At 40.6% G+C, this 25857-nt stretch overlaps 3 protein-coding genes across 9 annotated transcripts in view; 1 reads left to right on the plus strand and 2 right to left on the minus strand.

The window, feature by feature from the left end:
* Positions 1–982: 982 nt before the first annotated feature.
* arl13b (ADP-ribosylation factor-like 13b) lies at positions 983–12697 on the minus strand. Of its 5 annotated transcripts, none has more exons than XM_079669159.1 (10): positions 12309–12697; positions 9727–9797; positions 9373–9622; positions 7127–7232; positions 6740–6942; positions 6331–6445; positions 5258–5399; positions 4521–4640; positions 2782–2850; positions 983–2073 (listed from the first exon to the last, which is right to left on the minus strand). In XM_079669159.1, exons 1-10 carry the CDS (start codon positions 12365–12367, stop codon positions 2060–2062), a joined length of 1149 nt encoding a protein of 382 aa, XP_079525285.1. In that variant the 5' UTR covers positions 12368–12697; the 3' UTR covers positions 983–2059. The 5 variants fall into 5 exon arrangements, with proteins under 5 accessions (XP_079525285.1, XP_079525284.1, XP_079525287.1 ...); XM_079669158.1 differs by having other exon boundaries at positions 983–2221; XM_079669161.1 differs by having other exon boundaries at positions 983–2221; positions 12632–12652.
* Positions 12698–13831: 1134 nt separating this feature from the next.
* On the plus strand, positions 13832–17688 carry LOC307031367 (gamma-glutamylaminecyclotransferase-like). Its single transcript, XM_079668435.1, has 2 exons — positions 13832–13948; positions 15488–17688. Exon 2 carries the CDS (start codon positions 15498–15500, stop codon positions 15963–15965), a length of 468 nt encoding a protein of 155 aa, XP_079524561.1. The 5' UTR covers positions 13832–13948; positions 15488–15497; the 3' UTR covers positions 15966–17688.
* A 60-nt stretch (positions 17689–17748) lies between these two features.
* The window catches only part of LOC307031366 (FERM, ARHGEF and pleckstrin domain-containing protein 1-like), a 62605-nt gene continuing 54496 nt past the window's right edge, over positions 17749–25857 (minus strand). The window contains exons 20-28 of one of the 3 annotated variants that reach the window (XM_079668434.1): positions 25666–25796; positions 24106–24174; positions 23926–24015; positions 23344–23426; positions 23137–23249; positions 20242–20402; positions 19789–19896; positions 19316–19467; positions 17749–18460 (exon numbers count right to left, since the gene is read on the minus strand). In XM_079668434.1, the coding sequence (XP_079524560.1) occupies positions 18388–18460; positions 19316–19467; positions 19789–19896; positions 20242–20402; positions 23137–23249; positions 23344–23426; positions 23926–24015; positions 24106–24174; positions 25666–25796 (980 nt within the window). In that variant the 3' untranslated portion in view covers positions 17749–18387. The remainder of the gene's footprint in view (positions 18461–19315; positions 19468–19788; positions 19897–20241; positions 20403–23136; positions 23250–23343; positions 23427–23925; positions 24016–24105; positions 24175–25665; positions 25797–25857) is intronic. The other 2 variants (XM_079668433.1, XM_079668432.1) reach the window with 2 other exon arrangements.

Consider the following 25857-nt stretch of genomic DNA (forward strand, 5'->3'; position numbering starts at 1 on the left):
GAGGAGCGGTGGATTTTTATTCGGAAAGGAAAGCTCATTTCTAAACCTGTCACGTACTGTTTACAATTATACAAAATCATTACAACCTCTCTCTGGAGATACATTTCCTCATTTTAGTCCTAATAAAGTCCTGGCAGATATGTCTCTGTACTCTGAAGATGTGTAATTACTTTACGGGTTCAATCTCAGCTTCTTTCTAAGACACATTTTCACATAATCCATCATTTTGTTACAGGTGTTAATTTTCTCCAGGCTCATTTAAGCATGCAGCTTTGCTTGTTTTATTACAAGCACGTTGAAAAATGCTTTACCCCTGGGCTGTTTCATTTGTATTTGTGACAAATCATTACTGTACTCTGTGACCGGACTGGAAATGAGTGTGTTTGTTGATACTGTGAGTTCATTGGGTTTGCTGTTGTCATAAGACGTTAGTCAGGCAACGTGACTGCCACATTTCCCGCCAAAAAACGAATCAAAAGACGGCAATTCCTTGCTTTGTCCAACAACCAATTATAATTGTATTATTTTAATATATTATCTAATTTTTACGCTCTTTTTATTATGCTTTTTTGAATAATTTTGTAATATGCTCTCAAAGTCCCATTAAAGTAGAATGTATTATTATTTTAAGGTTAATCGCAAAAATATGATTGAAATTCAAACCAATCAGCATAATCTGTGGTGTGTGGTTGCTACACTAACTGGAAGATTGATTTTTAATATAAATGCCTAATATTTACTTAATTTCCCTTTAAAACATCCCAAATATCTCTATTTTCCCCGCTAGATCAGCTTTTCTGACAGTGGCAGCGTTCAGTCATAACAATAATCCTCATTTTTATCATTTCAAGCTGCAGAAATACTGAATAAACCATCAGCACGCAGGTGTTCGCTCAGCAGGTGCTGTGCGATGAACCAAAAACAAACACTTCCAATCCAGCTGCTCATGACGTAGAAAACAAACAATCAGTCGAGAAATAAATACGGAAAAAACATATTTTATTGTGCGGTTATAAAATCCAAACTGCGTAGAAAAAATATTTCTTCAAACATCTAGCTCATTAACAGAGAGTGAGTGCTGTGATGTGGATCTGAAATACAGTACTCAATGTTCTTAAAGTGATATTTCTTTCCTTTTTCTGCACATATTCTCATGTGTTCTGACCCAGTATTGGCAGTTCCAGGTGAGGAAATGTTCTCCTCCCTTCCTGCAAACTCTAAACTGGGGCACTGTTGGCTTTCCAAGTTCTTTAATCCTGATTTGTGCTTATTGAGAGGATTTTTTTTGGTGCTATTTTCAGCTTTTTATCAAAGTGAAAATGGGTGCGGGAAAAGCTGGAACAAAAACAGCAGCAGGCTCACGTCTTTGGGGAGTCTGCCTCGAGAGAAATGTCACTTTAAAAAGCAGATACACAGTGTAAACAATCTGTAGCCCTGTAGACAAATAAAGACAAATATATGTTTACATTTTAAACAATAAATACAAATCCCTTATGAGACAAAACGTGAAATGTCAAAACATTCATATCTAAAATTGACCCTTTAACAACAATAATAATGTAGTGTATTTATTTCTCCATGTACAGTACAGCGAAGTGCGGCGAACCACACACACGCACACGTCTGCTTGTTTTGTAAAAAGGGAAACTGTTCCCACCGTGAAAAAAGATCAGATTTAAAGCACTGAGCTGTGAAAAGCCACTTAAGACCTCCGAGATATCAAAACACCTTTTGTCTACACTACAAAACCGAAGGTGCAAAATAAACATATATGGTCATTGTTTAATGGCGGCGTGTGTGTACAAATCCATTATTCAGAAACAGACATACACATATATAAGGTTATAGTGGACATATTTACATTCTGAGTCAGTTCAAAGCCTTTCTGTGGGACACACGTACCGTCAAACACTGATAACAGTAGAAAATGTCAGTCTAAAGAAAGCACCGCCACTCAATCGTGTCCGTTTGTGAAGCTGCTTCCCATCAGCACTTCATTTCCCATGATGCTCCTGGGTTTCGTAGTCTTCGGCGCCTCGGGAGTCTCTGAGTTTGGCGTCTACACGGCGCTCGCTTGAGACAGAAAGCAAACAAAAAGAAAGGAGGGAGAGAGAGCCATGATTGGACGAGCTCAATCGGTAACAGGAAGTCTAAAAAACGATGTCGTGAGAGTCGCCGTTCGGCCGCTTGGCGAGAGGAGGCAGAGGCTTCTTGTGAAATTCTGTGAAAGGAGGGAGGAGGGGAAAAAGGATTTGACTACGTTAGAAAACTACATCCATCGAAAAGTCCTGCGATAGAAATCCATTAGAGATCTCGCTATAACACTGAAAGCAAGATGGAGGACGTTAGAGGGGATGAAAACACAGAAACAATAAGTCTTTGTCGACATGCAACACACACACACACACACACACACACACACACACACACACACACACACACACACACACACACACACACACACACACACACACACACACACACACACACACACACACACACACACACACACACACACACACACACACACACACACACACACACACACACACACACACACACACACACACACACACACACACACACACACACACACGAGAGAGAGAGAGAAAGACATGCTTATTTAAAGTCGACACACATCGTCATGGTTTCCTTCGTACACAACCACCACACACACACTCCTCAAACTGATGACTTTATTACGGGGTTAGTGAAAAGGAAGAGTAATGGTTGGTTAGCGGTGAGGGGTGAAGAACGAGCGGACATCACCGGCGCCTTTACCAGAATGTCTGGAGTCTCCGAGGGGCTCTAGTTTTGGCAGCCTAGACGCTTTAGGAGTTGCCCATCCCACTAGAGAAACACAATGAACACACAGTGAGCAGGACACATCGAAAGAGGAAGGAAGTTAGAAGTGGGGCTCAGGTTCTGGCCCATCTCATGGACTTGATGTCACTTTAGAGCAGGGGGTCCAAACCTTCTCACACACAGGTTTATTGCCTCATAAGTTAAGTTATAAGTTGGAAAAGTCAATCCAATGTAAGTCAATTATTCTTGATACTTGGAAATGCTGTAAGAAAAAAACCAGCTCGTAGCTCTCCAGAAGGTTTACTTCATTTAGTCAGCAGCTCGTTCCTTCAAACTTCTATTGATGATAAGAAGAGGAAACATGAAGGGTGTATCTCCAGCTTGTTATGTGAATGTGTTATTGGGCTTCTTTCTTATCAACTTAGATTTGTTAGAACATGTTTTCAACTTGAATTGACTGAATGTATTTGAAAATGTGTCTCATTAACACATGAACACTGTGTAAGAAGTACAATATGAGACAAGCAGAAGTTTATTTTACTTAAGTCATTATACTTTTTTAATTTGCTGAGTGAGGGCCGATTCAAAATGGAGTTTGGACACTCTGCTTTAGGATAAACAACACTACGATCTATAGCTAGAGAGACGCTGGCTACTTGCTGGATAGGAAGATGAATTCACACACCATTCAATATCACTTTCTTTTTCACTATTTCATCATCAGGTACAAGGTTTGCACAGACACTCGCTAGCTAGCTGATAATATGATGGCACATTTCTCCACTTAGTTCATAGCTGTGTAGAAAGAAGTACGCTTTTAAAATATAATATTGTGGAATCGCACATTTCTAAAGGGTGACGAATACACTGCATTTTCTAAAGCTGCTTCAAGAGCCTCCAGCTGAGGGGGATATTTTTTAAAGTGAAGCTGCTGCAAATATTCAAATTAAAAGTTATTTTTAGTGAGATTTAATTTGAAGCTACATAATCAGAGATGGCAAAGTACACACATCCTTTACTCAAGTAGAAGTACAGATACTCATGTTTAAAAATACTCTGGTGAAAGTAGAAGTACTGACTAAACTTCGTAACTCAAGTCAAAGTAAAGAGGCTTTGAAATGTACTTCAGTAAAAAGTACCCATAACTAGCAGCTGTTTTAAAGAGTACCTGACCTCCCTTTATATTAATAGAACAATAATGTCATTGTTAGCTAATGAATGTTTCCATGGTGACCAACGGCAACATGACAACGTTTCCATTGGTCCCTCTTCTTTAGAGAAGAACAGGAAATGATGGATACACGGATCGTGTTCAAATCAATAGGCACGCAATGACTCTAAATAATAATGATCACGCCACCAAACACACATTCAGACTAAAGGAACCAGCCTGTTTGGAAAATGAGAGAAGTAGAAAGTACAGGTATTTGAGTTCAACATGTAAGAAGTAGAAAGTACAGGTATTTGAGTTCAACATGTAAGAAGTAGAAAGTACAGGTATTTGAGTTCAACATGTAAGAAGTAGAAAGTACAGGTATTTGTGTTCAACATGTAAGAAGTAGAAAGTACAGGTATTTGTGTTCAACATGTGAGAAGTAGAAAGTACAGGTATTTGTGTTCAACATGTAAGAAGTAGAAAGTACAGGTATTTGAGTTCAACATGTAAGAAGTAGAAAGTACAGGTATTTGAGTTCAAAATACTTTTAAAGACTGACCTGGTCGGGGGGGGGGACTCTCTGCAGGACCCTCCTCCGTCCTCAGAGGGTCGACTCTGTGTTTCCTCTTCAGGTGAAGCTTCCTCGTCGTCTTCTTCTTCTCTTGATCACCTGTCGAGGCTGATGTGAGGAGAGCAGTTTTCACTTTGATGACACAGACTCACAGTGTGTGTGTGTGTGTGTGTGTGTGTGTGTGTGTGTGTGTGTGTGTGTGTGTGTGTGTGTGTTGCATGAAACCGACGAGTTGATAAAGAAAGTCCAGATGTTCAAATCGTCTCACATCAGTTGAATAAAAGATGGCTCCTTCCCTTCAGCTTTGACTACTTACTTTTGTCCATCCTGTTATCCCTTCTCATCTTAATGTGTAATTATATTTATCTCTCAGACACCAGTAATCGGAGCGTATTGAAGAAGATGAGGATAAATATCAGACAGTTGCTTAATTTAATAAAAACATATCTCACTTTGAGTAATCTCCGTTTGTTTGTTTGATTTGTTTTCAAAGCTTTTTATTTATCTACTAGACTTCTGACTTCAAAAAGCGTTATTTTCACTTCGACAGAGATTGTGAATTATCTGTCGTTTTGACTTCTAAATAAAACTCTTGGCACAAATCACGTTTCAGAAACTATTTGCCAAGTGATTGAAATCATTGAGAGTGAGTCGGGAACAGCTCCAGATATCAAACTGTTTTATAACAACAAAAAAGTATGAAATGTGAAGTGGACCCCGCTCACCTGCTGTGGGATTATCCGGCGTTTGTCTCGTGTCGCTCGGCTCTTCGTCGTTTTCATCCTCATCCTCCTCTTCCTCGTGATCTGAGTCTCTCTTCGGGCTGTTGGTCCGGACCTCCTTCCTCTCCATTTCTTTGCCATCATTCTAAAAAGAGACAAAAAGGCATTTTATCAGCAATAGTTGTTTTACCAGAAAGCCTAAAAACTGTATTGGATTCTTGGTGTTTTTCAAGCTGACACACGAAATCTATCTTTATCAGTCAGAGGTGGGAAGTAGTGGAGTACAAATACTTTGTTACTGTACTAAGTATCTGGTATCAGTACTTTACTCCACTACTTATCTTTCTGGCGACTTTTGACTTTCTACTTCTTACATGTTGAACTCAAATACCTGTACTTTCTACTTCTTACATGTTGAACTCAAATACCTGTACTTTCTACTTCTCACATGTTGAACTCAAATACCTGTACTTTCTACTTCTTACATGTTGAACTCAAATACCTGTACTTTCTACTTCTTACATGTTGAACTCAAATACCTGTACTTTCTACTTCTCTCATGTTGAACTCAAATACCTGTACTTTCTACTTCTTACATGTTGAACTCAAATACCTGTACTTTCTACTTCTCTCATTTTCCAAACAGGCTGGTTCCTTTAGTCTGAATGTGTGTTTGGTGGCGTGATCATTATTATTTAGAGTCATTGCGTGCCTATTGATTTGAACACGATCCGTGTATCCATCATTTCCTGGTCTTCTCTAAAGAAGAGGGACCAATGGAAACGTTGTCATGTTGCCGTTGGTCACCATGGAAACATTCATTAGCTAACAATGACATTATTGTTCTATTAATATAAAGGGAGGTCAGGTACTCTTTAAAACAGCTGCTAGTTATGGGTACTTTTTACTGAAGTACATTTCAAAGTTCTTTACTTTGACTTGAGTAAAGAAGTTTAGTCAGTACTTCTACTTTTACCAGAGTATTTTTAAACACGAGTATCTGTACTTCTACTCGAGTAAAGGATGTGTGTACTTCTACTTGAGGAAAGGATGTGTGTACTTGTGCTCACACACACCACAGAGATCACGTTGCTGATTGGCTGAAAGGGGTTTGGGCTGTTTTCCTCGTCGAGCTCCTCTTCCTCGATGGGCCTTCCCTCGCGCTCCGCCTCTTCGCGCTCTTCTCGCTCCCTACGGACACAACACCACGTTCACTTTGAAGCTCAATGATGCAACGCTTTGAGATTTAATAACCAGTCAGGGGGAGTTTTCCCCTCGATCGAAACAAAGTGCAATATCCAGGGTTCTTAGAGGCTATAAAAGTTAGAGTGAAGCACTTTGGAAAAACTTTGAAGCATCGTAAACTAAACTGTACTTTGTGTATTTACTAGATTGTGTATTTAAAACTCCAAAAGCTAATTTCTTGATTTTTCTGGAAGGCTTTGTTGCTGAAATGTTATCTCAGAGTCCCTTCGTGATCCTCACCTCTCCTGTCGTATCCTCCTCACCCTCTCCGCCCTCTCCTTCTTGTCCTGTTCCTCCTGAGCGCGCTGCTCCGCCGTGTCTTTCTGCACGCGCTCAGTAATGGCCTCGTAGTCTTTGGCAATGTTGTTGAGGAGCCACTTCAGGCCCTTCTTGATGGACTTGTCGACCTTTTTGCCGTAACCCAGAACGGCCGAGCATGGCTCCTGGGGGACGGATGCATATTAGGAAACCTCTCCGAAAAAGATTTAGTTTTACGAGATAGGAAAAGCAGACATACTAAAGAAGGAGAGTGAACCGGGCCTTTGAGTGTGTTTGGGGGGAAGCTGCAGTTCAATGCCCTTGATGAAATTCAAGTGGCGTTTCCACAACAGGTGCACAAACACTTACGATCTGACAGAGACACTTGTTCTCGTTAACAAGCTTCTCTAACGACAGGTTCTCAATGATGTCGGCCTCAGCCAGCGCTCCCTCCTGGTCCTGCTTGTTGGCAAGCCTGAGAGCACAGAGAGGAATAAGGAGATATTAGTGATTAACGTCGAGTAGGAAAAGCTAAATAAATACAATCCCTCTCCTGTGACTCGACCGGAGGAGCTCAAGCTGCAGGGACAGCTGTTCAACTCAATCTCTGCACAAGTGTTAGTGGCTGGAAAGCTTATGGAAATATGAGTTGTTTGAATAAAACACCATCTGACTACCTGAAGAAGTTCTGTGTGTCTCAACGTATGCTGGGTGTCCCGATCACTGATTATGCAGATTCGTCTTTTTTTCGTTTTCAGACTTCGAGGTGAACCAATTTCTCTGTGACCAACTCGTCTTTTACACCTCTGTGCTTTCACATTCTAGAGTAGTTTTAAAGGTCCCTTATTATCCTGTTTCTCATCAGTATATCACAGGTCTCAGATATATACAGAGCCTGTCTCTGATTGGCTGAAACACCAAACAGATCATTGCAGCATTACCCATAATCCCCTCTGTTTCAGCCCTGTTTCCAAAGTGCTGATTCTCTGTCTGTTACTTAAGATGAAAATAAGGAGCCCCTCCCCACGCCCCTCTGAGAGACATTTGGTTACAAAGAACTCAATGGAGCTCTAGGAGGAGATTCAGGTGATAAGGGGGGGGGGGGGGGGGGTTACCTTGGTTGCTGATTGGCTAATGGTTACTCAAGACAAACAATTGTTATGACATCATAAAGTGGCCAAAATCTGATCAGCTCATTTTCAGACAGGTTTTTATAGAAATGGATCAAAAAGAGAAAGAATCTTTCAGAGTCTCTTTCCACAGAGGGGACACATGTTGATGTAGAAGAGACATGAAGAAGAGGGGACACATGTTGATGTAGAAGAGACATGAAGAAGAGGGGACACATGTTGATGTAGAAGAGACATGAAGAAGAGGGGACACATGTTGATTTAGAAGAGACATGAAGAAGAGGGGACACATATTGATGTAGGAGAGACATGGAGAAGAGGGGACACATGTTGATGTAGAAGAGACATGGAGAAGAGGGGACACGTGTTGATGTAGAAGAGACATGAAGAAGAGGGGACACGTGTTGATGTAGAAGAGACATGAAGAAGAGGGGACACGTGTTGATGTAGAAGAGACATGGAGAAGAGGGGACACATGTTGATGTAGAAGAGACATGAAGAAGAGGGGACACATGTTGATGTAGAAGAGACATGAAGAAGAGGGGACACATGTTGATGTAGAAGAGACATGAAGAAGAGGGGACACATGTTGATGTAGAAGAGACATGAAGAAGAGGGAACACATGTTGATGTAGAAGAGACATGAAGAAGAGGGGACACATGTTGATGTAGAAGAGACATGAAGAAGAGGGGACACATGTTGATGTAGAAGAGACATGGAGAAGAGGGGACACATGTTGATGTAGAAGAGACATGAAGAAGAGGGGACACATGTTGATGTAGAAGAGACATGAAGAAGAGGGGACACAAGTTGATGTAGAAGAGACATGGAGAAGAGGGGACACATGTTGATGTAGAAGAGACATGAAGAAGAGGGGACACATGTTGATGTAGAAGAGACATGAAGAAGAGGGGACACATGTTGATGTAGAAGAGACATGGAGAAGAGGGGACACATGTTGATGTAGAAGAGACATGGAGAAGAGGGGACACATGTTGATGTAGAAGAGACATGAAGGAGAGGGGACACATGTTGATGTAGAGGAGACATGAAGAAGAGGGGACACATGTTGATGTAGAAGAGACATGAAGAAGAGGGGACACATGTTGATGTAGAAGAGACATGAAGAAGAGGGGACACATGTTGATGTAGAAGAGACATGAAGGAGAGGGGACACATGTTGATGTAGAAGAGACATGAAGAAGAAGGGACACATGTTGATGTAGAAGAGATATGAAGAAGAGGGGACACATGTTGATGTAGAAGAGACATGAAGAAGAGGGGACACATGTTGATGTAGAAGAGACATGAAGAAGAGGGGACACATGTTGATGTAGAAGAGACATGAAGAAGAGGGGACACATGTTGATGTAGAAGAGACATGAAGAAGAGGGGACACATGTTGATGTAGAAGAGACATGGAGAAGAGGATTTTGCAGAATGGGTCCCCTTTAAGTATCGTGTCCTTGCACGACAGCACTCACACTAGCACAGGCTTCCCGGCGATGCGAGGGTGCTGGAGGACCTCGGCCATGGTCTCCCGTAACTCCTGGATCCTCTGGACGTCGCTGGAGTCGACCACAAACACCACGCCGTGAGACTCGGAGTAGTAGTTCTTCCAGATGCCCCGGATCCTCTTCCCGCCGCCCAGATCGAAGATGGTCACCTCGAACTTGCCCTGCTTCAGGTCCACCTTGGAAAACCCCACCGTGGGGGCCACGTCCTGGGGGTTCTCTGCGGGACGCAGCAACGAGAGCTCGCGTTAGCAGAGGCAAGGCACAGGAAGGACATGCTGATAAAAACACACTTCATACACGTGATTAACAAACGGTACTAACCTCCTTGGATTCCTCGTACTGTGGCCGTCTTCCCGGCATTATCCAGACCCACCATCACCAGAGTCACTTTCCTGTAGGGAGGAAACACAGAGATCAGCGTCGGTCATTATGCATGTTCATAAACCTCCTAAGAAAGGCCCCAGAGGAAGTCACCCTGCAGACCTTCATGCACTCACTTGGGAAGAAAGTGTCGAGGATCTCAACGTTTCTTAACAGTCCAGAAAACGTACTGTTGCAAAGCACTTGTTGTGTGAATGTGTAACTTTAATGAAAAATATGTAAGACTTCCACCACTGTTTACGATATTTTTGAATAATAATCACAGATTGATTTCATTCAAACCCAACTAACGTGTCGGATATAAAAGAAATATTTTGAGTTTAACACGTTTTGCTCTCAAAAGAATAAAGGCGAACCTGGAGACGCTTTTTAAATTGACCTTTCAAAAACAATTATAAGTTGAGAATCTTTGTATTGGATGCTTATGTCGAGGAAGCCACCAGGAACAAAAGGACTCCTAATACCTGAGAGGAGATTAACATAAGTTGTACACATAAACAAAAACTGTCTCGTCTCCCGAGTAAATACTTAACTTCGCGACCTGCGCCGAAAAGACATGAACCGTACTATCCATCTAACTGTCCTCTGGAGCCAGGCGGTTTTCATCGGGGCGTCCTCTGGCTGTAAACCTCCATGAGGTGACACGAGGCGAGACCAAGTGTCTGCCCTTTGTCCTCCATGCTACAAACCCTTCACAACAACCGGTCAGAAGCAGAGACCCGCGGCGCAGACCTGCTGCAGGATTAGGGGAGGATTTAGTGACTTAGAGCAGAGGATCAGGCGCCTCACAGGAACCACGTGGGATAAACGCTCTGAATTACATTTTGCTTCTTCACGCCTAATGTCTGGCGTCGGGTAAAAACATTTATGTAAGGATTGTGAGCCCGAGGCATCATGAGGGGCGCAGAGCAGAGGGGAAGCACTGTCCTTTATAATCAACGTTTATTAAGCTCAACATTGATTCAGCCAACAAATATTACCTTGGTTAATATTCTAACTGTTTGCTGCTTCATGGAAATGTCAAAGAATAACCAAGTGAACACTTTTTACAAACACCTTTCAACACGTCTGACTGACTTCCTCTACACCAAGAAACTTGTCAGCACATTTCAGTGTTTGCAACGTGTTGAAAGGTGTGTGCAGTGTACGTCTTGTTCCCTCTAGAAAAGTGCTTTCCTTGGATTGTATTGGCTGTGATGGAACAAGAGAGCTGAAACACATGCATGATTGAGATGAATAATATCCCACTTTGTACTTTGGTCAGAATCCACTGAGCTTAGATCTGTCTGACCGGTCAGTGGTTTAATTAAAGTGTATTATATTAACCTGCTTCAACCTAATAAATCACATCAGCCGTCAGAGGTGGAGAAGTACTCAGATCTGGTACTTCAGTCAAAGTAGAAGTACTCAGATCTTGTACTTGAGTAAAAGTAGAAGTACTCAGATCTTGCACTTGAGTAAAAGTAGAAGTACTCAGAGCTTGTACTTGAGTAAAAGTAGAAGAACTCAGATCTTGTACTTGAGTAAAAGTAGAAGTACTCAGATCTTGTACTTGAGTGAAAGTAGAAGTACTCAGATCTTGTACTTGAGTGAAAGTAGAAGAACTCAGATCTTGTACTTGAGTGAAAGTAGAAGTACTCAGATCTTGTACTTGAGTAAAAGTAGAAGTACTCAGATCTCGTACTTGAGTAAAAGTAGAAGAACCGGAGTGTAGGAATACTCTGTTACAGACATCACCATACGCACACCTGTAACTAGGTCAACAAGAGGAGACTGCGTTGTTCCATTAAGGAAGAGTTCGTTCAGCCAATCTTCATTTTCCGTAAAGCTGCACAACAGTGGAACTCCGTCCCAGTTACGATTAGAGAACAAAACACTTTATTCAAATCTTTGTGAATATCTATTTTTGTTTTGTTTGTTTTTATATATGCTTTTATCATAATATAAGCATCTATGTTGAATGTTGTTTTACTGATTGTATTTACCTGTCATTTGAAGTCAATTTTTTTTTTAGGATGACTTTCAACATCTTTCCAGGGACTGCAAATGAAAAATAGCCTGTTGGCTAACTCTGGCGCATTTACAGAAATATTAATCAATGTGCACTGTCCCTGTCAAATAAATACATAAATACAATTGAAATTAAAAACAGTAAAAGTAGAAGTACCAGAGTGTAGGAATACTCTGTTACAGTAAAAGTCCTTCATTCAAAATGTTCCTCAAGTAAAAGTAGAAAAGTATTATCATCAAAATATCGTGAAAGTAGCGACAGTAAAAGTAGTCATTGTGCAGATTTGTCGATTTTAGAATAGTAAATGATATGTGTTATAATTACTGATGCATCTAAGTGTTATCAAAGCTGGTATATATATTTAACATAATTAATCAAAATCTGTAAAGTAAGTAAAGCTATTAAATACATTTAGAGGAGTAAAAGTACACCATTTACCTCTGAACTAGTGGTGTAGAAGTACAAAGTAGCAGTAAATACTAATACATACTAATAATAAAACTTGATTTACCTTGCAGGCTCTCGCCAGCGTTTGAGCCAGTTGCAGCAGTTCGCCATCAGACTAAACATCTCAGTCCATATGATCAAATCCAAACCTCTGTGTTTATCCAGCTGATCGACTAACGTTATTCAAAATCAAATCCATTGCATAGATACATAAATCCGTGTCTAGCTAAAGCTAAAGTAGCTAACGGTTTCTTGTTAACTCGTTTGATTTCAATCTAAACACACGAGTGAGTCTGTTACTACGCAGATTAGTAGCTGTGCTCACTGATAATATAAACCAGTATTTGATTTATAATGTAAATCAGATATATTACGTATTTTACTCACGAAACAAGAGCTAACGGTACTTAGCTGACTGCTTTGTTTACGTCGTCTTTTCTGCTGCTAGGCTGCAGGCGTGCTGACGTCATCTGATCAACCAATCAGCGGCCACCAAAAAGATGCGGTTGTTGAAAGAACGGCTTCTTGTGGACATTTAAAGAACCTGCAGTTTAAAATGTTTTTGTATACTGTATACTCAATTTGCAATGTATGCCATGATTTGATTTAATGTATAACACACACACATATATATATATATATATATATATATATATATATATATATATATATTATCATTCTTCATAAAATGAGCAATTACTACCACCAAATCCAGTTGATCCATCCATCTGATGCAGGTCTTTTCTGTCTCTTTCTGTTATAACTCTCTTACCATCAACAACACATTTCACATTTTATTCATTATTTTATATGTTCTGAGCATTTTTTTGTAATAGTAGGCTACATATCATCTTGTGAAGTCACTTCAATTTGAGGAGGGAGTGTTTTTTTGCAAAACATTCCCAGTTCAGGTCAACAAGGACTAAAAGCTGTTTCAACTCAGGTATGATGAGATACTGAGATAACTCCACAGTAATTTCCTTTATTTGTAAACTGGGATCCAGCTGTTAATTGGCTGAATGGACAGTTATGATGCCGTTTTCTTTTTGGCTCCTATTTACTAAAGTAGTAAAGATGTGCTGAACTCCTGAATTAAGTTTAAGTGCTGTCCTCTGCTATTGTCGTTGCATGGCTTTGTAATATTCCTGTTGTGTTAAGCGGGTTTTAATGGGACCAGCGGTGCACATCTCCATTGTATTCTAGTTGATTAATGATTGAATATTGTTGGTTTGTTTTTCCCCTTTAGTTTAGGGCCCTCTGTAAATATAAGAGCCATGTTTCATAGTGTATTTAAATCACATATTTAGGTCATTATTTGGAGTTATAAATACTATGTTTTTTCCATAATAGCATATTATTCACTCAGGTTGTTCACTTTAACATTTAATTGGACACCTAATTACTTTTCTTTAGTGCCATCTCATGGATATGTATATTAATCATAAACAAAAAAACATTCATAATAATTACAATAGTACATATATATAATAAAAACGATATATAATACAAATAATAATGACAAATTATGTTTTTCCTCGTCGTTTTGGCGCCCTCTGCTGGTTTAACTATAACTTGTTCACCGCGCATGCGCTCTTTAGACGGATACTAGCAGATGCATGTCATACGATTTACCCAGCTGCAGGAAGTACTTTCTCAAACCTACTTCAAATAAATCAACGTGTCAATATCTGCATCACATTCCTGGTAAGATAACACTGCATTAGTGTAATTCTACACGATATATTATAACGCTTTTAGCTGCTTTGAGTTGCATAACCCTTATGTGCTTCAAACGTGCTGTCTCCACGGTCATCCTCCATTGAATAGGATGCAAATTTACTACTTATTGCAAGGTTAAAAAAGCCATGTTTTACTTTCGTTTCCATTCATGCATGTGTCACCAATGCATGCATTATGTTAAGTAGGCTACTGTAGAGCCGATACATGGGAGTCGGAGGCGGCGTGTTGAGTATGGAACTCCACATTTTATTTTCCATTAGTTTACACAGAAAGGGAGGAACAACTTTGTTACATGCAACTCAAGCTAGAATGATAACAAACCACAGGTGGGCTACCTAACAGGTCCGTAGCGCAGCACACTCTATAACACAGTTAATTATCTCCCACCACACACTATCTTTATTTACTTTATGCTACTGGCAAGCTAGTCCCCTACATTTCTACTACATTCATTCAGCTTTGCATCAATAATAATCCGAGAGGTGTACGTTTTTACCTTTACCAGATGCAACGTTACACTATTGAGGCTTGAATGCCTTAATAATTAATAATATTCTGAATTGTCGCATTATTAGTTGAGGTACTTTTAACATATATTACTACCACTTTTCCCACTTTTCTATTTGTAAGATCAGTCATTCTTTCTCCACATACTGTGCTGTTGAATGACCTTTCACATATTCACTGATCTTAAAACTACAGTGTGTTTTACAGATAATCTCTGACAGTGAATTTATTAGTGAGCCGATGTACTCTGCGGTAACAAAGTCCAAAGAGCTTCAATAAAGTCAGAGACACGTCTGCATCTTACACACCTGCTCAAAACCAACATGAATTATGACATTTATCTTTTTTTGTTACCTCTATTCTTTATGTTTTCGGTCCCTGAGCTCATTGAATATTCCAGTATTTCATGCTGCAAATCCTCACGTGAGCTGTTTTAGACATGTATTCTCTTTCACTTTCCTTTAGTATCTCTTGATGCATTGCTGAAGCGTGTTTTCATATCATTATTTTACCAGATAAGTAGCATTAAGATTAGAAAATGTATTTCTAAAGGCAGCAGCAATCATGGGATGCACAAACATGTAAAGCAGTCTTACCATATTTCATATAACATACACACAGAGTCCACATGCTAGCAAAGGTATCAACTGTAGCTGTGAACATGACAGGATGTGTGATTACCTAGAAGAGCATCAGGACTGTTTGAGGCATATGATAGCTATGTGATTAACATGATGACTCAGCCTCTATGGAGAGAGACATATGACAAGCATGATCATTTCTGACGTGGAGCTAATCTGAAGTAAACATTGAATACTGCTTTCTATTCCTCCATCTTGTGACTGTGGAACTCCCTCTCTTGGATATCAGCATGTGAAGGACACTGTTCAGGAACTAGTTGATGCTCTGTATGTGATGACTCCTTCCATTCTGGAGAGGATCACAGACACATGGATCCTTAATATATATTTCTAACAATATCCTTTATTTAACCAGGTCAAACCCCATGGCTCGTGTCTTCGTCTACGGCACCCTGAAGAGGGGCCAGCCGAACAATTACCGCATGTTAGACGCCGCCAACGGGAAGGTGAAGTTCCTGGCGTCTGCATGCACCGCCCAAAAACACCCGCTGGTTATCGCCGGCAAGCACAACATCCCTTTCCTCCTCAACGTCCCGGGTCAAGGTCACCGGGTCAAGGGCGAGATCTACAAAGTGGACGAGAAGATGCTGAAGTTCCTGGACGAATTTGAGAGCGTTCCCACCTTGTATCAACGCACTGAGGTCAAACTGGAGGTGGAGGAGTGGGTCGGAGAAGAGGAAAAGGAGAAGATGGCAGCAGGAAGTATCACAGAGGCGTTTATTTACAGCACGACTTCACACGAGGCGGACTGGCTTTCGCTGCGTTGCTACGAGAGCTACGACTCAAAAGGAGATCATGGGCTGGAGTATCATATTAAAGAAGCACGAGACTGATTTCCGTGGGATAATCAGAGCAGATCTGGAGTCGATAGTTAAAGAAATCCACTGCTTTCCTCACTTCTACCTCTAAGAAAAATCACTTCCTGTATTGTGAACTCCTACGTCGGTTTCTAACTTGATTCGTTTCACTACTTTTTAACCTAATATCAGTAGAAAAATGTTTAAAACGTGGTCAAGTTTCTACGGTACCTCTATCTGCAAAAACAACTGGCTTTTTAGTTGATCAAAATGTACCGTAGTGCAGAAACACAACATTTGTGGATTTTTTAAAGTTAACAGGGTGCGTTTCACTTCTCTTATTTTTCATTTCCTCGGTCTCTGTATCACCGGAAGTTGATTTGTCTGCGCCATCTTGAGTAGCGTCCCAGTGGCCTTATAGAGAGGCGAAGTCACGCCCATCTACTTCCGACCATTGGAACCTTATTTCTGAGAAATGATGCATTGAAGTCAATGGGGAGAGAAAGATGATCTCTCGATCCCGTTTGAATTGTGACACGAATTACACATATGTTTGTCAATCTTAAAAAATAATTTCCATTTCAAAAAAGTCAGTTTGTCGTAAAACTGTTGAAATATAAGATTATAAAAATACGCAACTAGAAAGACTACAAATCCCAGAGTCCCGGTCCCGCATGCTGGCTCTTACGGAACCGACTAACTCCCCTTGTGTGTGTACAGCTCTCAACATGCCCAGACTTGGAGTGATTTTCACCTCTTTTAATACTTTCCACCTCATTCTGAAAGAAAGAAGTGAAATGTTCCAACGTGACGCCGTCTTGGTGTGTGGTGCGAGATGGGAGATGTAGTTCATTGAGCGGTTTCACACAAAGTTTTACTTCACAGTTTTACGACACATTTTCTTTTTTTTGACTTGCAAAATTATCTTTTAAATTGACAAACATCATATGTGTAATTCGTGGCACAATTCAAACGGGATCGAAAGATAATCTTTCTCTCTCCATTGACTTCAATACATACTTTTTCAGAAATAAGGTCCCATGGAGGTCCACCGGAAAGGGAGGGACTTCGCCTCTCTATTTGTGCCGGAGGAGCGATAATCGAGGAACCACCAGACCATCCTCCGGTGAAATCAGACTCTCACCCCGCCCTCTTTCTGTGTATCGCTCACTGATTGGACGATACAGCGCATGCACTGATCTGGCTGCTGTCAGACGATCAGCTGTGCGGCGTCATCACAAACGGACGTCGCTTCACGTGGCGCTCCGGAGGAAACGAGGTCCCATTGCTCTTAAAACTCATTTCCCTGCTTCTCGTGGTTTCCTTGCGTCCCTCCATGCTTCCTTGGTGGGAGGGTCTAGTCACAGGGAAACGACGCAAGTGAGGGACGCAAGGAATCCATTTAACCAAAGTGAAACGCACCCACACTCTACATTGACATACCCTCAACAAATGCACTTACATGATTACTGACATCACATATTTGTAATGCTAATACACTAAGAATCAATACTGTGTCAAGATTGAACTCCTTTTAGATCTGTTTTGGTGTAAAATGCTTATTAATCACTATTTTTCTGTATGTTTTAAACTCCAGTTTAACCAGCATTTAATATGTATGGCATTTAAGTGACAGGTGTGTGTCTCACCTCCATTATTGCACCTGCCATTACATTCTGCTGTATTTGTATTAAAAGTTGTCCTGCAAACATTAATCATTTTTGTTGGTTTGGTCGTCGTAATAAACACAAGACATCAATTTCTGACTCGTCCCGTTTTTTCTCATATCAACACATCTCTTCGTATCTTTATTTAGAATATTAAAATCCAGACACTTAGGAAGTACATCAGATATTTGGCACACAGACCAGGGAAATCTCTGATGGCGTTGGAAGCATTGGTGCTACTCATTTGTCCTTTTAAACAAAGCAGGAAAACATGATTAAAAAGAACATTTCACAGTGTATCAAAGTACTGTACAAAAAGTCGCCTTAGAAAAAGAAATAGACGGATGTTTGATAATCGTGACCAAACTGGCATCACATTTCATAAATCCAATTATATATAGAAAACACTGTGGGTGTGTTCACATGCACACCTGCGTTCAGGTCTTATTTAAGACTCTTATATACATGTTTTCATCCCAAGTCATGCTTCAGTGTCCCAAATACTTTGAGGAAACCCCACGTATTTCCTCCCAAACATAAAACCCACTCTGCTGTAAACATGACATGAATATTAAATGTGTGTGTGCATGTGAACAACACTCGACGGCACAAAAAGGTAAAGGAAAATGTTGCCAGATGGTGTTGCCAGTTTGGAGTAAGTGAAAAAAGGACATGATTAATTACATCGTGGATCTCGACGTAGACACTGGTGATACGTGGTTGTGATGTGTGTGTGAATCAACTATTAAGGTGTTAACAGTGATTCTGTGTTTATAATAAGAGTCTTTTCATCAGTAATCCTTCCTGGAGCTCAGCAGGGGGCGGCTGGCGGAGCAGGTGGCGCTGCGGATCACCTCCATCCACCTGGAACACAATGGGATGTGTTATTACTGACATTCATTCATTTATGTTTGCCAACAAATATTTGCATTTTAAGAACTTATTCACAGGGCATACGTAACAAAAGATGTCCATTGCATAGATTTCATTAACTAGGGTAAGTATATTATAGTACAATATGCACATGTTTTACTTTAAGAGGGTTTATAGAAGCTGGGTTTTCAAAATAAAAGCTCCCAGATGGTATCTTGAGCTTTACAGGGGGCTCTATAGAAGCTAGTTTTTCAAAATAAAAGCTCCCAGGTGGTATCTTGGCATTTTCAGGGTCTATATAGAAGCTGGGTTTTCAAAATAAAAGCTCCCACATTCTAACTTGGGCTTTACAGGGTCTCTATATAAACTAGGTTTTCAAAATAAAAGCTCCCAGATTGTATCTTTAAGAGGGTCTATAGAAGCTGGGTTTTCAAAAATAAAAGCTCTTAGATGGTATCTTGAGTTTTACAGGGTCTGTATAGAAGCTGGGTTTTCAAAATAAAAGCTCCCAGATTGTATCTTGAGCTTTACAGGGTCTCTATAGAAGCTAGTTTTTCAAAATAAAAGCTCCCAGGTGGTATCTTGGCATTTTCAGGGTCGATATAGAAGCTGGGTTTTCAAAATAAAGGCTCCCAGATGGTATCTTGAGCTTTACAGGGTCTGTATAGAAGCTGGGTTTTCAAAATAAAGGCTCCCAGATGGTATCTTGAGCTTTACAGAGTCTCTATAGAACCTGGGTTTTCAAAATAAAAGCTCCCAGGTGGTATCTTGAGCTTTACAGGGTCTGTATAGAAGCTTGTGTTTTTATGAATATTTTGTATCCATCTATCTTTAATAATACTGTACCTTTCGAAGGTGTACTCGCTCTCCGATCTGAAGTAGTAGACGTGGGATTTAAAGTGGAGTTTGAACACGTAGTCTTTGTGGATGTTCTCCGACTCGGCGGGTACGGTGACGGAGTATCCGAGCAGAGGAAGGCTGGCCAAAGGATATTCGTCCTGTGAGCAAAAAATAGAGGAAATCGTCTTTAAACATCGACCATTTTCCCCTGATCAGAGCAATAGCAACACCACTTGATCACGGTGTAATGTCAATTCAATTCACGGCGTGATTGTCATTTGCACATTAACTACAGTGTAGATATTCTGTCTTCATTTACATTATTTAATCTCATATTCTGCTCTTGTACATATCCCATATTTGCAAGATGCAAACAGATGAATGTTTATGGATGTTGTTTCAAAAGTTCAGGTGTTTAGTAGTGTTATAGGATGAAACGGTCCCTGAGTCTGCTGATTTCCGACCCGTCTGTATCTCACCTGGTGTGACTTGTAGAAGAACAGGCTGAAGTTGGTGAAGACGACCCAGAGTTTCTGCCAGCCGTTACTGTTCTTAAACTTCCTCAGAAGGTTTCCAGACAGCTGGTTCTGAAACACAGGAGAGAAGAAGAGTCAACAAAAACATCGTAGATGGACGAAGGAAACGAGATTGTAGTTCGGTCTAATCCAAAAATGTATATATCCACAAGTAGCAACAAGCTTGACTCTAACTAAAATACGTCTCAGGTAAGTTTGGTTGACTTAACTTAAAACAAAAAGGTATCAGCACAAACACATATTTTCAAAGATCAAAAAACGATATTGCTCCGTGAGAGTAGAAGATGGAGGAGTAACATTACATCACAGTGTCTTTGCCTTTAGAGAAGGACACACAGAGGTCAACACACATTAGAAACAGGTGTGTGTTGTGTGGATTAAAGAGACGTCCATTACCTCCACAGCAACACTGAAGTCCACCATGGAGACGCTGGTGTTTCGATGCCAGCACACGTGAACCGTTGTGTTTCCACGATGTCCCTGACGCTCAAGAGACGAGCGAGAGCCACAAAGCTCGTCCTCCGACTCCACCTCCAAGCTTCCGTCCTCCGACAGCTCTGGGGACGTTTAAATGTGCCGTTAGTGGAAGGAAATACGGGAAAGAAAGACACTTTAACTGGTGTGTGTAAACTGATAACAAGCACAGTGATAGGATAGAGAAGAATAGAAAGCCTTTATTGTCATTGGACAGAAATAAACAACGAGGTTTTGGAGTGAAACTGTCAGTGTGCAGGAAATGAAAACAGACATACGATAAAAACACAGCAGGACTAAATAGTTAAGGAATAACTATAACTATAATAATAGGAATGGCGTAAAGAGCTGTAAATTGCATTAAAAAGTTCATATGAATTAGGTCATTAAAAGAGTAGTGCACTGCAGGTATAACAGCCTAAGAGTAGGAGGAAGTAGGGTCACACTGATAGAAATAACACTATCTCCCCCTCACAGGTAACAACCAGAGTAACAAATAATATCATTTTCAAAATATGTTTCTATGTTTTTTGTGCGGTTTTGGGTCCAAAATGTTCATATAGTATGTCAAAATGTAAAAAATAACTATCAGTTTATATAAGTGAGGTTGTCTTAGGTCCCATGTCATGGCTATTTCTACTGATCATATTCCATTGTTGAGGTCTACTAGAATACATTTAAATTGTTCAATGTTCCGAACTCACATTGGTTTCTCATACAGCATCTCTGTATAGTCTGTATATTCACTCTCTGTCCTACACGGCTTGTTGGAGCTCATGCCCCCCCCCCCCTCCCTGTGGGCCCAGTGGCCGTCTGCGAGACACAGCGAGACCCAGCCCAAACACACACACACCCGCAGCCTGGCTGGGAGTTTGTGTGTGTGCCCAGGCTGAGTTCCGCGGTGTCTCGCCGACCCCACACCAGTGAGCCAGCTCACAGTGTCCCGCTCATGGCAGCAGCGAGCCTCGCAACGTCCCGCCGAGTGTGTGTGTGTGTGTGTGTGTGTGTGTGTGTGTGTGTGTGTGTGTGTGTGTGTGTGTGTGTGTGAGGAAGTCCGCGGATTGGTCCAAACGTAACGGCTCCGCGGACGTAACGTCACTATACCCAAATACGTCACTATACCCATGAAGTAAACAATGAAAAAAGAGAAATGTCCAACGAGGCGTTCTGGGGCAGCATAAGCCGCGTTCACACCGGAGTAATTTTCCCACTTTAGTTCCGATATAGTTCCGAAATGTCGCGTCCACACCAAAAAGAGCCGGAACTAAAATGAGTTCATGAGGCGGATTGCAAACCACGCCCCGTAAAACTAAAAAAAAAGTGTTGCGAAGCCACCATTATCCTGGCATTAGCATTAGCCCAGCGCAGAAACACAGAGAGACTAACTTATGGCAACACAAAATAAAAGATGGGAGCGGTGGAGATGAGGAGGTGTCGGCGTTCTGGCGATTTACTCGGAAGGCTTCAGTAGAAGCTGCTGGGAGTCCCAGCAGCTTCTCTGTGTTAGAGTTTTACTCCCTACAGGGTGTACTTTGAGGGGTTTGACTCTGCAGACCGTTTACATGCAGAAAAACCTTCATAACAACAAGGGGACGGGTAAGAACCAGAGAGCATGACATGGGACCTTTAAACAAATAGATACCAAACATTGACGAGCTAAACATTTCTTAATGGGGTTTAAGACAAATCAAAGAATTAGCCCAGGACTCTAAAGGTGCGTCTTGACGTCTGAAGAAAGAAAGGAAACCTCTTTTGTTGTTTCCTGTAAACCAATACTCTTCAACAGTTTGAGTTCAAATGCACAGGTGATTTATCTGAGGCACAATGGAGACGTCAAAGCAAAAGGTCAGCAGGCGGAGACTCATTGAACATCGTGACAGGCGACAAAGAAAGAAGGAGAAGAGGAAGAGGGGAAGACAGCTGGTGTCTGCTTATATCAGGTGACATTAAAAAATAGCATGAAAGACCACCTGGAGAAAAGAGATTATTCACCAGGCGGCCGTCTGTTCGAGGACGACAAAGGAGAGCTCAGTCTGAGAGACGATTATGGAAGCTAACGAGTGCCAGCTGATTTTAACGTCAGCTGTGGAAACATTTGCAGGAATAACTGTTTGAGAATCCTGCAGCTCTTCAGAGGTGTTTCCACGGGAAGCTATCTATAACAAGCCTCAGAGTCAGTTCACTCTGAAGCTACACCATAAGACATTATGCATTACATTAATAATACAGATCATTTGGAATAGCACATTTCTGCTGCACCTCTTTTTAAACAAGCACATCTCCACACCTTGAGTATAGGATTGATCATATTTTATATATTATTAATGTGTGTTTTGTATGCATCATTAAAACTGAAGCAAATTCCTCGTAAGTGCAAACCTACTTGGTAATAAAACCGGTTCTGATTCTGATTTACTCCGCATAAAAAGATCAATGTCTACTCACTAAGAGGTGTTTCAAATCATCAACTCAAAGGCCTTCCCATGTATTTATAAAACAACACCTCACACACTCTCACATATGTCCTACTTGTATGATGCCTATTACATACAGATGTTATAACTAAACAAGTTTAACGTTACAGAAAAAGCAATTAATCTAAGTCGAGGGCTAGAAAAATGGTCAAACACACGAGATAATAAATTGTATATTTTGGACTTCTGGTCGGATATAAAAAGCCAGATGTCCGACCAAAAGTCAATCAACAACACCTCACACTCTCGTTTAGCCATATGTCCTACTTGTATGATGCCTATAACAGATGGACCACATTAAGTGTATCTTTGAGTGAAATGCAGTGATTATAATCAGACTCACTGTTGTCAGCCGGGGAGGTGGACAGGAGGTCGGAGGTCGGGCTGCTGCTCTGCTCCGCCAGGTCGATGGCCATCCTGATGTCCTCCACCCAGCGCTCCATCTCCGACGCACAGCTGCACGCACACCGAGAGAAGAAGAGAAGATCTCAACTGATGCTACTCAGCTTTAGCCGCTCATATTGCCCAACTTCTCTTCTTCGTTTCTTACCTGGCTGCCACCACCAGAGACTGGCGCTGTCCGAACAGCGTGAAGGAATGAGGGACGCCCCACTCCTCTTCACTTTCTCTGATCTATACACACACACACACACACAGACAGAGAGAGAGAGAGAGAGAGAGAGAGAGACAGAGACAGAGACAGAGACAGAGACAGAGACAGAGACAGAGACAGAGACACACACACACACACACACACACACACACACACACACACACACACACACACACACACACACACACACACACACACACACACACACACACACACACACACACACACACACACACACACACACACACACACACACACACACACACACACACACACACACACACACACACACACACACACACACACCCCTTTAGCTGCAGACCTCAGTGATGCATGCAATGTAAACAAACATGAGTTAAAAATAACTTTCTTCTCTAAATACATTTCTCTGACTTAGAAATGAAACATTGATTTCAGCGTTCAGACGTTTTTATAAAGAAAGACAACTTGTTTTCTACGAATCTATCCTGCAATAAAGTGTTTGAAGTTACACAAAATGCTTTTTATATGTTCTCGTACCGTCATGCCGTACAGGGGCATCTGGCCGTGAACTTTAAACTGATTTGACGGGGTCATTCCTCGACTTGTGTACACCAAGGAATCACTGAACTGGAGAGAAAGGCAGAGGAAGTGGAGGTTAGATTTGTTAACGTTGTTAACGTTATTAGATTTATTTATAAAGTCGCTGTAAGGTCGTACCAGGAAGAACATCCTCTGCTGGAGGCCCTTTCCTGAGAGCTTGCTGAGGCAACCCAGCCTGATGAATTCCTGTAAATCAAACACAAGACATACTATAAAGAATATTTAAAAACTGAATGAAACTGAACCCATTTGCATCTGGAAACTAGGTTAGGTTAGATATAAGGTAAGGTAAGGTAAGGTAAGGTAAGGTATAAGGTAAAGTAAGTTAAGTTAAGGTAAGGTATAAGGTAAAGTAAGTTAAGTTAAGGTAAGGTATAAGGTAAAGTAAGTTAAGGTAAAGTAAGGTATAAGGTAAAGTAAGTTAAGTTAAGGTAAGGTATAAGGTAAAGTAAGTTAAGTTAAGGTAAGGTATAAGGTAAAGTAAGTTAAGTTAAGTTAAGGTAAGGTATAAGGTAAAGTAAGTTAAGTTAAGGTAAGGTATAAGTTAAAGTAAGTTAAGGTAAAGTAAGGTATAAGGTAAAGTAAGTTAAGGTAAAGTAAGGTATAAGGTAAAGTAAGTTAAGTTAAGGTAAGGTATAAGGTAAAGTAAGTTAAGTTAAGGTAAGGTATAAGGTAAAGTAAGTTAAGTTAAGTTAAGGTAAGGTATAAGGTAAAGTAAGTTAAGTTAAGTTAAGGTAAGGTATAAGGTAAAGTAAGTTAAGGTAAAGTAAGTTAAGGTAAAGTAAGTTAAGGTAAAGTAAGTTAAGGTAAAGTAAGTTAAGGTAAGTTAAGGTAAAGTAAGGTATAAGGTAAAGTAAGTTAAGTTAAGGTATAAGGTAAAGTAAGTCAAGGTAAAGTAAGTTAAGGTAAGTTAAGTTAAGGTAAGGTATAAGGTAAAGTAAGTTAAGTTAAGGTAAGGTATAAGGTAAAGTAAGTTAAGTTAAGGTAAGGTATAAGGTAAAGTAAGTTAAGGTAAGGTAAGGTATAAGGTAAAGTAAGTTAAGGTAAAGTATAAGATAAGGTAAGGTAAGGTATAAGGTAAGGTAGGTAAAGTAGGTAAGGTAAGGTGAGGTAAAGTAGGTAAAGTAGGTAAAGTAAGTTAAGGTAAGTTAAGTTAAGGTAAGGTATAAGGTAAAGTAAGTTAAGTTAAGGTAAGGTATAAGGTAAAGTAAGTTAAGGTAAGTTAAGTTAAGGTAAGGTATAAGGTAAAGTAAGTTAAGTTAAGGTAAGGTATAAGGTAAAGTAAGTTAAGTTAAGGTAAGGTATAAGGTAAAGTAAGTTAAGGTAAAGTATAAGATAAGGTAAGGTAAGGTATAAGGTAAGGTAGGTAAAGTAGGTAAGGTAAGGTGAGGTAAAGTAGGTAAAGTAGGTAAGGTAAGGTGAGATAAGGTAAGGTAAGGTAAGGTAAGGTAAGGTAGTTAAGGTAAGGTAAGACTTCCCGAAGGAAATAGTTGTGCCAGAGTTACAAAATAACCACAGCATATATTGATAAACCTGTAGACTAACAGAGCAGTAAAAAGAGAAATGAAATATCTACAGCTAACAGACGGTGACTTCTTTAATGTGAACGACCGTACAGTGACGAGCAGTGTTCAGGTGTTTAGGAAAGGTCGCTGATAGGATGAAAGAGAGTCTCACCCTCCCGGGGATGGCAAGGTTTTCGATGCCGGTCAGATCCTTCTTCAGCTCCAGAAGCTTCTGGAAGTTCTCCATCTTCATCATGGCGCCTTGCAGCTGCAGCACCATCTCCGAGATGTCCGCCAGGCCCGCTAGATAATAAGATTCAGGAGGATGAAGAGAAGTCTTCAGTATAAAGAAGAATCATACAGC

This window comes from Notothenia rossii (assembly GCF_949606895.1).
Source record: "Notothenia rossii genome assembly, chromosome: 3".
NCBI lineage: Eukaryota > Metazoa > Chordata > Actinopteri > Perciformes > Nototheniidae > Notothenia > Notothenia rossii.

Coding starts and splice junctions, on each gene's coding strand:
- arl13b (XM_079669158.1), bottom strand. CDS start 12,367: ATGTTTAGTCTGATGGCGAACTGCTGCAACTGGCTCAAACGCTGGCGA. Junction 6,943..7,126: donor ACAAGTGTCTCTGTCAGATC/GTAAGTGTTTGT, acceptor TCCGTCCCCCAG/GAGCCATGCTCGGCCGTTCT. Junction 6,446..6,739: donor AGGAGGATACGACAGGAGAG/GTGAGGATCACG, acceptor TTGTGTCCGTAG/GGAGCGAGAAGAGCGCGAAG.
- LOC307031367 (XM_079668435.1), top strand. CDS start 15,498: ATGGCTCGTGTCTTCGTCTACGGCACCCTGAAGAGGGGCCAGCCGAAC.